The sequence below is a fragment of the Ochotona curzoniae genome, unplaced genomic scaffold (genome assembly GCF_017591425.1).
Source record: "Ochotona curzoniae isolate NIBS_2020 unplaced genomic scaffold, NIBS_Ocur_1.0 scaffold_2587, whole genome shotgun sequence".
NCBI lineage: Eukaryota > Metazoa > Chordata > Mammalia > Lagomorpha > Ochotonidae > Ochotona > Ochotona curzoniae.
In genome coordinates, this window is record NW_024467096.1 from 20,483,403 (window position 1) to 20,495,546 (window position 12,144).

The following is a 12,144-nucleotide window of genomic DNA, read 5'->3' on the forward strand; positions in this document are numbered from 1 at the left end:
AAAAAAAAAAACAAAGAAAGAAAACAACAACAAAAAACTGGATGATGCATTTCGGTTTATGATGCTTATAAACACGTCTTCACGTTTAGGACAAAACGTTGAGTTTATCGTGTTAGGTTTAAACTTAAGGAAACTGGAGTCCACAGGAATGAAAGGCCCAGTCCACAGGTCACAACAAATGGAATGTAAGGAGAACCATCTCTTCCCTGGAACCATCCATTTTATTGTGATATTTGCTTGCCATGTTGCTTTAGGACTTGATATTCAATGAATTAAATTGTTTTACACCCTTCTTGCCACCCCCAGTATAATTGCTTTATTTAGTTGAGTAGAAATTGTAATACAATATCCTGCAAATCAACACCCAACATCACATCTGAAAACTTCACATTTAATCTTTATGTAAAATAAAAAATCTTCCCATCCCTTTCCCCTGCTTCCCAATGTCATCAACATTCTACTACATTCATTATTCCATTGCTTTCTTTTTTGTAAGATGTACCTATGTGACTATACAAATGCTTGTTTATAATCCCAAGGAGTATATCGTTTCATTGTGCAAGTTTATGAAAAGCACATCAAGCAATATTTAGATTTTAATTACTGACTACATTAAGCTACCCAAGCTCATCAACTTAAGACAATTAGATACACTCTATCTGTATATCATGTAGCAAAGGCCTATTCATTCAACAACTTTTCATTGGGTGCTTAATCCGGGCCAGGAGGCCAGGAGGCATTGGACTGTGCTGGATTGCATCAGTGCAAAAACGTACAATCTACCTGCGTTCCATTACGCCCCCTCCGAAATGCATAACTAATGGAAATAATATTGTGTAGATGGAGAAAAAGAGAGTAAAGACAGAAAATGTGCAGGATGTTAGCCGATGAGTGCTAAAGGCATAAACAAAGCATGTTAGAACGTTTGGCACTGAGGGTGGCAATTCTGAATACAAGGCTCAGTTACGAACAGAGGTGGGGTGGGCAAAGCCATTATTGAATACAGAGACACAGAAGTAACTTGAGATCTGGATCAGAACCGAAGTAAACTCTTTGGACTCCTCCCTCACCCCCAACGCGGTGCAAGGGGTGCGTGAGGAATGCCGGCCTCCTGTAGATGTGAACGGCTCTTACAGACCATGCCTTGCCTCTCCGACTTTTCTTCCCACTGAGGGTTCCCGTAAGTGGCACCGCAGCACTTGGACGCCGCGTGCCAAGCCTTCCCCACCCGCACGACCATCGTCCGCTGACTCTGTCGGATCCGGGGAGCGCGCATCGCCGGGCACGCTCCGGGTGGAGTTGGGGTGGGGGTGCGCGCCACCCAGGGCCGCCCTCGGGCCCACCGTGAGCGCGCGCGCGCGCCCGACCGCGCGGCCTCGGGGCTGGGACGCGGCGGGCTGGGCGGCGCGCACTCCGCTCGGCGGCTGCGGCGGCTGGTGTGGGTGCTCACGTCAGGGCCGGGAGGAGGAGGGGGTTCACAGCGAGAGGGGGAGAGAGACATGAGGCAGCCTAGCAGGGAGCGAGGAGGAGTTGGGTCGAGGAGGAGTGAGTTTTAGAGGCGCTCGGCTAGCAGGACCTGCGCCTGCAGAGAGCGTGGCCGCCCGGGCTCCTAGCCTCCTCCACCGCGCGCTCCGCGTGTCCGCTTTCAGCACCGGAGCGGAGAACAGTTCCCAGCAGCCCGCAGCGCTGCCCGGCGCCGCCGCCCTCACCTGCCGCCACCCGGGGGCTCGGGCCCCCTGAAAACCCGCCGGGCACGCCGCCCTCTCCTTCTGTGGGTGCGCTGCTGAGCACCGGTGAAGCATCCGGCGGCCTCGGGGAGCGCTGAACAAGTCCAAGCAGAATGTACCAGGGACACATGCAGGTAAGATATGGCCCGGGAGCGGGGAGGGGGCAAACTTCAAAGCCAGGCGGGCCAGCAAGTTACAGCGGTCAAGCGCTGCCTTCAACAACTCAACAAGTGAGGTGGTGCACAAAGACCATGGCATTTCTGTCCACTGTTGTTGGTGACACTAGCCGGGCTTTGCAGGGTGAGATGGAGGAGAGGGAGGCAGTCCTGGGAACTTGCACTGGGGAAGTTTGGTGTGTCTGCCTTCCTTGCTCCTGTTTCTTTAAAGATGCTCAGAGAGCCCCAGCAGAGGAAACCCCCAGTCGAGTGTGTTTCTTCGTAATCCTATTGATGCATCTGGGCATGTATGTCAGCTGAAGGGCAAACAATACTGGAGAGACGGAGCTTTGCCTCTACCTATTTGCAAAGGTCTTTTTGACAGAACACTTTGCCTTTTCCTGATATTTTGAGCCGTGTTCTTGTTTTTTTTTTTTTTTTTTAACAGTTTTTGCTACACTTCCCCCCTCTGAGAATGGGACTTGCTAGCTTGCCTTAATAGTCACAGGATGAGTTGGAGGAACGGTTTTCAAACACAGGTCCCAGGGGTTCCAGTGTTTTTCAGGGGAGGTGCTTCCTCCCGGGTGTTATCAATGCCCTTCTGAGCTGAGCTGCTGCTTCTTTCCCATGCAAACACTCACCTCTTGGGCAAGATTTCTTTAACCTTGGCTCCAGGTCTCATTCACATCGCTGCTCCTTCCTTACAAAGGCAGGGTTATGCTTTGGGAGAAAAACCAAGCATGAGCTCGGCTTTCTGTAAAATATGAAATGAGCTCTAAACGCTGTGGTGTGGTGTTTGGGCTTTCTTTACATTCCCAAGATGATCAACTGCAGTCAACACATGTGGTACCATCACCCTGGAGTGTAATGTGTAAATACGAAAGGGATGTGGCTTCTGTGTCGTTAATGGCAACTGGAAACAGATACATTTGTTGTTGCATTCATGGTTTAGTATTACCTACTATTTAATTTCCAGGTCTTGGAGAAAATCTTTTGGATTATTCTTTACTGTTTCTTTTGTTTTTAAAGTAAAAGATGGTAATCTTCCCCTAAGTTTTGTTAGAATTCTGAATCAGCACTTCCAGAATTCCAAAAGTGCTTCCCATCCTGTTTTGAAAATCATCGATTGAAACATATCACATTTAACTGGCAATACTTAGGGACTGAAGGATATTTTAAATGTATATCATAAAATCCTGCACAATTCATGTAAAAGCTACAGTAGTTGGAAACGTTAGTAGCAAAAAAGGACTTAAACAGGGCTGAAAATTTAACAAGATTATTGTTAAAGTTTAATGTTTCAGTTTCATCAAAGGAGTACACTTAATTTTTTTAACATTATTTAGTAACTAGCTGGAAACAGTTTCTTCACAGGAAGGGTTTTATCAGAGTAGCTTCTCAGAAAACTGCACGTTCATTGATTACATAGGGACATTTATAAAAACTTTGAACACATATTTTTTTCTTGCTTCAAAAACCTGTTATTGTAAATCTAAAATGGAAACAGTCTGGTAAATTTATGCACCACCAAACCAATTTTAATTCAATTTTATGAATATTTCACAAGAGTTGTTATGAAAATTCGAATTGTCTAGACAATGTCTGGGGGCTAAATTTCATATTGAGAAAAGAGACAGAACACCAAACTCTGCATATGCACCCAACTTAATGTTTTTTGCTTCTGCACTGCTGTAACAACAAATAGGATGCTTGCAGTAACACTCACAAATCTTTGCTGCCAAGCTTAACTTGAAAATGTTGCTAAATAAAGACTCCAATCAATATGCTTGTCAGGCTTTCAGAGCACAATATATGTTTTGTATATTATTGACCATTAACGTTAAACATAGAGCTTCCAAGGCTTTAGTTGGCATGTTTAGTAAACATTCTTTGGTGTGACCGTCTGAGTGGGAATCCCTCTCCCTACAAAGAAACAGCTATTGCGATTTGGTTTCTAATGTGCATGTTTGTTTACATTGTTAAACTCCAAATTCTTTCCCAAAACATATTATTTAGCCTGTGGACAAAATGTCCACTGTGTTGATCTGTTTAGATTGGATAAAACATGTTTTCTCATCAAAGACAGCATCATTTTCAACACGTACATGACTAATCAGACCAGAAGAAACATGGTCCAAACACTCCGAAACATTTGTGAATAAAAATTTAAATGCGTATTTGGTAAAGTAAGCAAGAGATGAGCGTATTTACTAACATTTCTGCAGCTTTGGAGTTACTTGGGAGATGATACTATTTGGCTGATACCTTAAAAAAGGGGGTGAAGCAAAAAATGTTTGAGATCATTTGCTATGCCTTCTAATTCTTCTCTTTTCTGCACCTAACATATTTGTGCTTTGTAAATAAGCAATCTGGAGTAGGGGTGTGTTCACATGAAGCCTCTAAAATAGTCTGATTTAAAAAGGCCTGTGGTGCCTTTGTTTTGTTTTTACAACTTAATGATTTTGCACATAAAGTCTATTAATTCTTCTACTTATGGACAATCCATGTATTTTGTGGAAGAATTCGTTTTAGAAGCAATAAACTTCTAGAAGGACACATTTGACTCACTCTGCTTGGTCATCAGATGATAGAAATTGGCATCTCTTACAGATGGAGTAACTTCCTTTGTTTCTTGGTTTCATGGTAAAGGCCACAGGTACATTTCTTACAAGCAAAGCTCTTGTACTGCTTTGTTTTCCAACTACCTCACCGGTTATTTCCAAAGGGAATTAGTCACATCGGTAACTAAAGCCCAGTTATTTATTTAGAGACTGTAGTAAATTTACTCCTTTTCCTCTTTTGACCAAAATTGCTTGTAATGATGAAATAGACGTTATCATCAGTTCTGACAAAATTTGCTATTACACAAGCATAATTATAGCCTTAATCCCACCAATACCTCTGTATGCTCAGTACATGGTCATGAGTTAACACAGCCTATTAAAGAAAAATGTGACATATCTCTTGATCAGTTCTTAAGCAAACTTTTATTTCTCAGTGGTATGAATAGAAAGAAATAAAATTTTAGTTTTAAAGTTAGTTTTTTATTGTTAATGGAGAGTGCACCATAATTGTAAAAGAAAAAGAATTTCATAATGCAATCAAATAAAGTCCATTTATAATTGTAACTACTCTTTACTATAGGGCTTCAGGCAAATTTTTTTTTTTTTACTTTTTTTAAGCTGTCTGAAGATTATTTCATACCTCCTACATTCACAAGATCTAAACTAAAATAAGCTTAAATGACAAAAATTGTGCTGTTAACAACTCCAAAAAGCAGTCATTGTATTTGTTTTGCTTTCCAAACAGACTTTGTGTTTATTTGTGACTTTGCGTAATTTTTTCTTAAAATTTCCGCAAAGGGAAACAGCTTTGGTAAAATAAGTTATGCTAATGCATTAGATCTGTCCACTTGGAATTCACTCAGGTTCACTACACGCAACACATATAAGAAACCAGACCAATAAATGAGTATAAAACATTGTTTTCATAGTTGCTAACAGCAACTTGTCATAATGGATATGAAAGTTGTTAAAAGCAATTTTATCTCTAACAAATACATATTTTCCTTCACGCTTTTCTATCCTATGCAATTCCTTATTAATCCTTTGGAAATGTTGCAAATGCTAACAGAGATATAACTTATACCATTACATCGCATATGCACTCCTGTACACACACACACACACATGCACACACACACACACACATCACAGTGGTGTTTGCATTCTCTATGAGAATCTCTGAGATTAGTTTTGAGTTGGGGGAGGCATTCCCAGGAATGAGTAGTGCCAGGATTCATCATTTTCTTTTGGTCCAGGGCCACTGCTGCCTTTCCCTGTGCCCCCTGAGTAATGATAGAAGTACTAGTATAATGAATCTGTTGTCTGAAATGTTAGCTAGAACTCTCTTGAAGGAAAATAATGTACAGTCAAACCAATTATGAAAGAAATTTTAAATAGGGGCCAGCATTGTGACATAGTGAATTAAGCTGCTGCCTGAGACTCCAGCATCTTACATACATGATAATTTGAGTCCCCCCTGCTCCTCTTATGAATTCCTTGCCAATGGGTCTGGATAAACAGTGGAGGACAGCACTTAGGCCCTGACCACCTACCTGCATGGGAGATCCTCCAGATGGAGTTCCAAGTGCCTGCCCCAGCCCTAACTGTTGTGATCATGTGGAGAGTAAACCAGAGGATGAAAGATATACCTACCAGTTACCTACTTCTCTACATATCTGTCTTTCTCTCTCTCTCTCTCTCTAACTCTGCTTTTTAAATAAACATGTAAATTCTTAAGTAAGAAGCTTTGACAAGACTTTCTGCTATCCTATATGTACAAATCATGTTTGGCATAGATATTGTATTGTTAGTACTTATATATTACGTATTTATGTATGTTAGTGCTTATATATTAAAACAGTTATACTATAATATTACAGAATACGTACTTAACCTGAAAATTTCATTCCCAGCCACACTGTCAAACAGATCACATCACGTACTAAATTTAAAAAAACACAACATGGGTTTCGTAGATTTTTATTTATGGTTTACATTCTTTATAAAAACAAGAAAGTAAAATTCTACCATATGATTGCTTTGTCTGTGAAACATCTTTTAAAGTAATGAAAAAGGAAGTTAAAATAGATCTTGTTAATTTTGAAATCTTAAGTCTCTAGTATTACCACCGCCAATGTTGGAAATGAGATGTGATGTACCATTCAGTTACAACATCTGGCAGGCTGCTTTGTTATGCTTTTCATTGCAATCGCATATTTCCAACACAGACATAAGCCAAAACTGCTTAAAGGTTGTATAGCTTAGCATTAATTTACTGACAGGTTTATAGAATTACCAGTATGTATTTCCTATACCAAAAGTGAAGACACATTCCAGTCTGTTGTTTCCTTAAAAGATGGATAACTAATCTGAACATGTGGAACACTTAAAAATGATGTAATTTCAAATATGCTGATAGAGAAAAAGAGTAGGCAAGTTTCTAAAACATTCATCAGCTTTTTATACTTCAGAATTCTATAACACAAAATCATTTTGAATTTGAGTATGTAACCCATGGATGTGCACACCACAGTGCCATCACTTCGGGTTAAATTTCTTTTAGAAACTCCTTTCCTTACCCTGTCTCACTTGCTTCTACCCAGCTTCAGGAGGCATCCCTTTTAGCAAATGAAGATTTATTCCCAGTCTACTAAAAATGTTATTGTATCTTATCTAGTGTCTTTTTTATCATCATAGGAAGATAGCTAATGCCCTCCTGGTTAAAGATCAATACAATTGCTGATAGTTTAGCGTTAAAGGTATAATATAACATATGCCTATATTGTCTTATAATGTCATGTTTGGATGATCTTTACTATTAGCCAGTGTACTACTTCTCCTATTAAAATTTCATTAGATAAATAGTCCGTGTCACACTGCACTTGAGATTTCATTACATAAATAATTTGCATTGTTTTCTTACACAGTCATCGGTAGAGACTGCACAGATGAAAAATCATGAATTGATTTTGGTAGGAAAAGATGGTTAATCCACCATTTCACTCAGCAGACAACTCTGCCAGCAGCTCTGAAATGGGATAAACCTGATCTGAGTGTGAGAGTTTGCACTGATTGTGCACACACAACTCCTTTGAGTCCCTGGTTGTGTGTAGATAGTGCTGGAAACCCAGACAAACCTCAAAAATGAGACATGGTGTAGCCACATTCCACCCTGTCCTAAACAGAATACCATATGGTGATCTATGAATCATGGACATTCCAAGAGGATTGATGCCGTTGTGATGCCAGAATCCTACCTAGGCAGTTACAATATTCCCACAGCCATACGCCCCCTTAAATATCATGTGCAAGTGATATGGTAGAAGAATGCAGAACCATGTCGAATGAGTAATAACTAAAAGAGCAGAAGATATTCGCTTTGGAATGTAAAAAACGCTGATTTTGGTGACTTCATCCAAATAAGTATCTGGAGGGCTGCAGCTTTTGAAAGAGACAGAGCTGTTCCATACAGCGTGATGTTAAACATGGAATCAGAGTGAAGTAAAAATGTCCTAAGGAGCGGACATGTGGCCTAGTGATTAACTGCCTGCATCCAATTTCAGAGCACCTGGGTTTGATATCAAGTTCCACACTGATTCCAGCTCCCTGCTAATGCATACCATGGGAGGCTGGGGTGAGGACTCAAGTGATTAGTTTCCAGCCCCCAGCCTTTGGGGAATGAGCCAGTAGATGGAATCTCTCTCTCATTCGCCCTCACACACACACATCTTATATAATATAAATGTGTGTGTGTGTGTGTGTGTGTGTGTGTGTGTGTGTGTGTGTGTGTACACATCTACAGCATCCTGAAGGCTCTGACAATAAGACACCACTTGCAGCCAGTTTGGCAAGATGGTTACTGCATGGAAATGAAAGAGGCTTAGGGTGATGGAAGAGCCAATAGCCGAGCAGAACATGCTATCCCTGTGCACCTTACAGGCCCCATTGGAAAGCACCATGAAAAAGATCCTAAACACTAGGTAAGTGTGAATTTGTGAATGTGCACCTGTCGACAGCAAATGTTTGTAGTTAACCAAAACAGTGAGCTACCAGAATTAAAATTCAGCCTTTCCTGAAGAACTATTTCTTGGTTCCCTGACAGTGTAGGGGTGGGCATCAGACAGAGTCCTGGCAATATCATGGTGAAAAGTGAACACAAATAGTAGCTCAGAAAATGCAGAACCTCCATAAGGAAATAGAAGAAAGAGTTAAAATTATGAGAAAATGAGGTCACCAAAGCTACAAAGCATCCCTTGATCTCTATTCACATAAGCAGCAACTATAACTTACCTGTAGGTCCCAGGCAGTATGCTCTGATGGCTGAAGGATGGGACATTTCAGCAGGTTACTGTGTATGCCTAGGAACATGTTGGGAATCCAGACTTCTAGATCCATTCTTGACCTCCTGCAGCAGAAACTAAACTTTTTTTCAAAGTACCCATTAATTTATACGCACACTAACATTTAAGAAGCATTGATCTGACAAATGCATGGAAAACAGTGTAAAAATCTATTGAAAAGATGCCCTAGCAAAAATCAATCAATCAATAAATAAAATAATAACCTTGACTCTTGGGTGGCTTTTGGACATCACAGAGGTGTGAGAGGGTGCTTGAAAGAGGAATTGCAAAGAGCACTGGACTACCACAATTGTTTTTCAATGAAATATCTTTTCCTATATTGACATTCAATTTGTTGTGCGTTTTTCTTCTGGGTAAATGCACAGCAAGCCTATTAGGTTCTACCTAAATGAAACAAATCAAATATTTGGAGAGCTGTCATGTCTGTATCTCCTTAAATGTTTTCTTCTGCAAGAAAAACAGCCCAGTTCACGAAGTTATTTCACATTATGACATTTCTGATGTTTTAATGGCTCCATGGATGTATGACCCTCCAAACCAGGCATACCGCTCAAGATCTGGCCAGTGCCAAGTGGTGTGAGGTTATTTCTCTTTTGGGGAAGATGTCTTCTCTGATAGCCTAAAGCTGTTAGCCTGTTTATGCTAAATTGTCCTCTAAATTGTTCTGCTGCTTGGATTGTCAGCATCATTTGGGAGTTGTTTTGGTTCTTACACCAAAACAGTCTTAAATACAAATGTGTTGACTAGTCTAGGTTAACAGTTCTTTAGGTCTCCAACAATCATGCTAATGATTGAACTTTTAAAATGTTTTCCTTAATTTGACAGGCAAAGAAATGGAGACAGACAGAGGGATCCCTCGTCCAGTGGATCACTCTAAATATGTGGCCAGACCATAGTCAGGAGCCAGCAACGCCACCTGGATCTCCCACGCAGGTGTCAGGGACCCATCCATTCAAGCCATCTTCACTCACTGCCTCCTAGGGTACAGCACATTAGCAGGAAGCTGGGATCGGAAGTATGGTCACGAACTCCCATGTAAAATATCCACATCCCATATGGCATCTTAACCACTTAGAATAATCACTTGCCCCTTAACATTCAGTGTCTCACATCAGAGAATCTTTACTTTTAAAAAGTTGCTTGGGAAAGCTTTACTTAACTGACTTCACAGACCAAGCACCGAGGTTTAGAGAAGTTAAGAGACTTACTCAGACAGTCCAACACTGGCTATTCTGAAGTTCTTGTGTTGGATTCAAATCTGCCTTTTTTGTAGTATATTATTTCTATTATTCTTCTATCTTTTGTTTTGATTTTATTTACATCCAAAAATCTAAGAGAAAACTAAGCATCATAATAAGCCACTAAGATGTTTCCAGTGTCCAGGTGTTTGGCATTTATTCCTTAAGAATCCTATTCTCAAGCTTTTTGGTTGTGGTATAACCATTTAATATTTTATATATTCTGTTCCCCCACAGTTGAACTGTGCTTAAAGAGTGCAATGAAGTGCTGTGAGAAGCTGCATCATTTATTTTCCTAACAGTGTTCACCACTGGCAAGAACGGCCATTTGAATGAACTGGCTCTTAGAAGCAGTTGCCTAAATTTGCAAACAAATTGATCTAGAGTTCCTAACTGTGGGCAACAGAAACCAACTCTGGCACATAGAAGCAAAAATGAGATTTATTAAAAGTATATTTGAACAAGTAATACGCAAAAAGGAGTAATGAAGATTTAAACATTACCACTTTACAATCTTTATCATTAAGTGATTTGGGGGGGTTCTGCATAGTAGCCTAGTGGCTAAAGTGCTTGCCTATGCAAACACACCAGGATCCCATATGGGCATCGTTTTGTATCCTGGCTGCTCCTCTTCCCCTTCCAGCAACCTGCCTGTGGTCTGGGAAAGCAGTTGAGGATGGCCCAAAGTTTTGGGACCCTGCACCCACATGGGAGATTCAGAAGAAGCTCCGGGCTCCTGAATTCACATTGGCTCAGCTCTGGCCATTGCAGCCACTTGGGGGGTAGGTCAGTGGACAGAAGATCTTTCTCTCTGTCTTTCCTCTTTGTATATCTGCCTTTCCAATTTAACACTTAAAATAAATAAATAAATAAATAAATAAATAAATAAATAAATAAATAAATAATGTGTTTTGAATAAGAATTATAATTGCAGGCCCAGAATGGTAACCTAGTGGCTAAAGTCCTTGCCTTGCAAATGTCAGGATCCCATCTGGGCATTGGTTCACGTCCAAGCTTCACCACTTCCCATACATTTTCCTGCTTGTGGCCTGGGAAAGCAAGTGCAGGATGACCCAGAGCCTTGGGATTCTGCACCCACGTGGAAGACCTGGAGAAGGCTTCTGGCTCATGACTTTAGATTGGCTCAGCTCCGGCCATTGTATCCACTTGGGGAATGAACCAGCAGACAGATGACTTTTCTCTCTGTCTCTCTCCCTCTTTGTGTAAATTTGCCTTTCCAACTAAAAAAAAAAAAAAAGAATTATAAATGCAAGCTTCTCTGCAGTGGGAGGTAGTTTGCCTGGGACAGGATATTTCTGTAATGGCACAAAGCAGTAACTTCTCAATGGCAAATTGGACAACAACAAAACTAGAAAATCAAGAGTAATACCATGAAGAAGGAGCAGAGGAACATTATGCAAAGACAGAGTCGTTCAGATAATTTTCATTCTCCAAATGCACAATCAAAATCTAACATTGAGAAAACCCCAGAGAAACCCAAAATGAGGGGTGTTCCATAAAATCAACAGATTGTGTTTTTACAAACTCAAAACACAAAAAGCTGAGGAGAGGGCACTAAAGAGATAGGACAGCTGAATGTAGCACATGATTCTAGACTGGATCTTGGACTGGGAAAACTGCAGTTATTGCTGCAAAGCACGCCATTGACACATACAACTCACAAAATCTTAAATACAGACTAGAAATTCAAAAAGTGTTATATCAGTGTGAAATGCCCTGAATTGGGTAACTATATTTTGACTATATAATAGAATATCCTTTTCATAGATATGTATACTTCAGCATCAAGGGATAAAAAAGGCATGAACTGTGTAAAACACTCTCAAATTATTTAGAATTGTAAGAAAGAAAGAGGCAAAGGTGAGAGCAAAAAGAGGACGAGAATGATACAGCAGATACAGCAAAATGTTGAAAATCAAGGCAAAAGTAGTATGGAGATCCATTCCTCTATTTTCTGTAGGATTGGGAGATTATTCAAAAAGATAAAAATTATTTAAATGTAAAAATGGGGAGCAAGCTTTGGCTTACCAGTGAAGAGACCCACACGCCACAAAATATTAACTGAGTTCACCCCCCAG

At 40.4% G+C, this 12,144-nt stretch overlaps 1 protein-coding gene across 3 annotated transcripts in view; it reads left to right on the plus strand.

Annotated features, from left to right (window-relative positions):
• Positions 1 to 1,527: 1,527 nt before the first annotated feature.
• PEX5L (peroxisomal biogenesis factor 5 like) overlaps positions 1,528 to 12,144 on the plus strand; it is a 212,528-nt gene continuing 201,911 nt past the window's right edge. For all 3 annotated transcript variants that reach the window (XM_041002626.1, XM_041002620.1, XM_041002623.1), the window contains exon 1: positions 1,528 to 1,861. In XM_041002626.1, the coding sequence (XP_040858560.1) occupies positions 1,841 to 1,861 (21 nt within the window). In that variant the 5' untranslated portion in view covers positions 1,528 to 1,840. The remainder of the gene's footprint in view (positions 1,862 to 12,144) is intronic.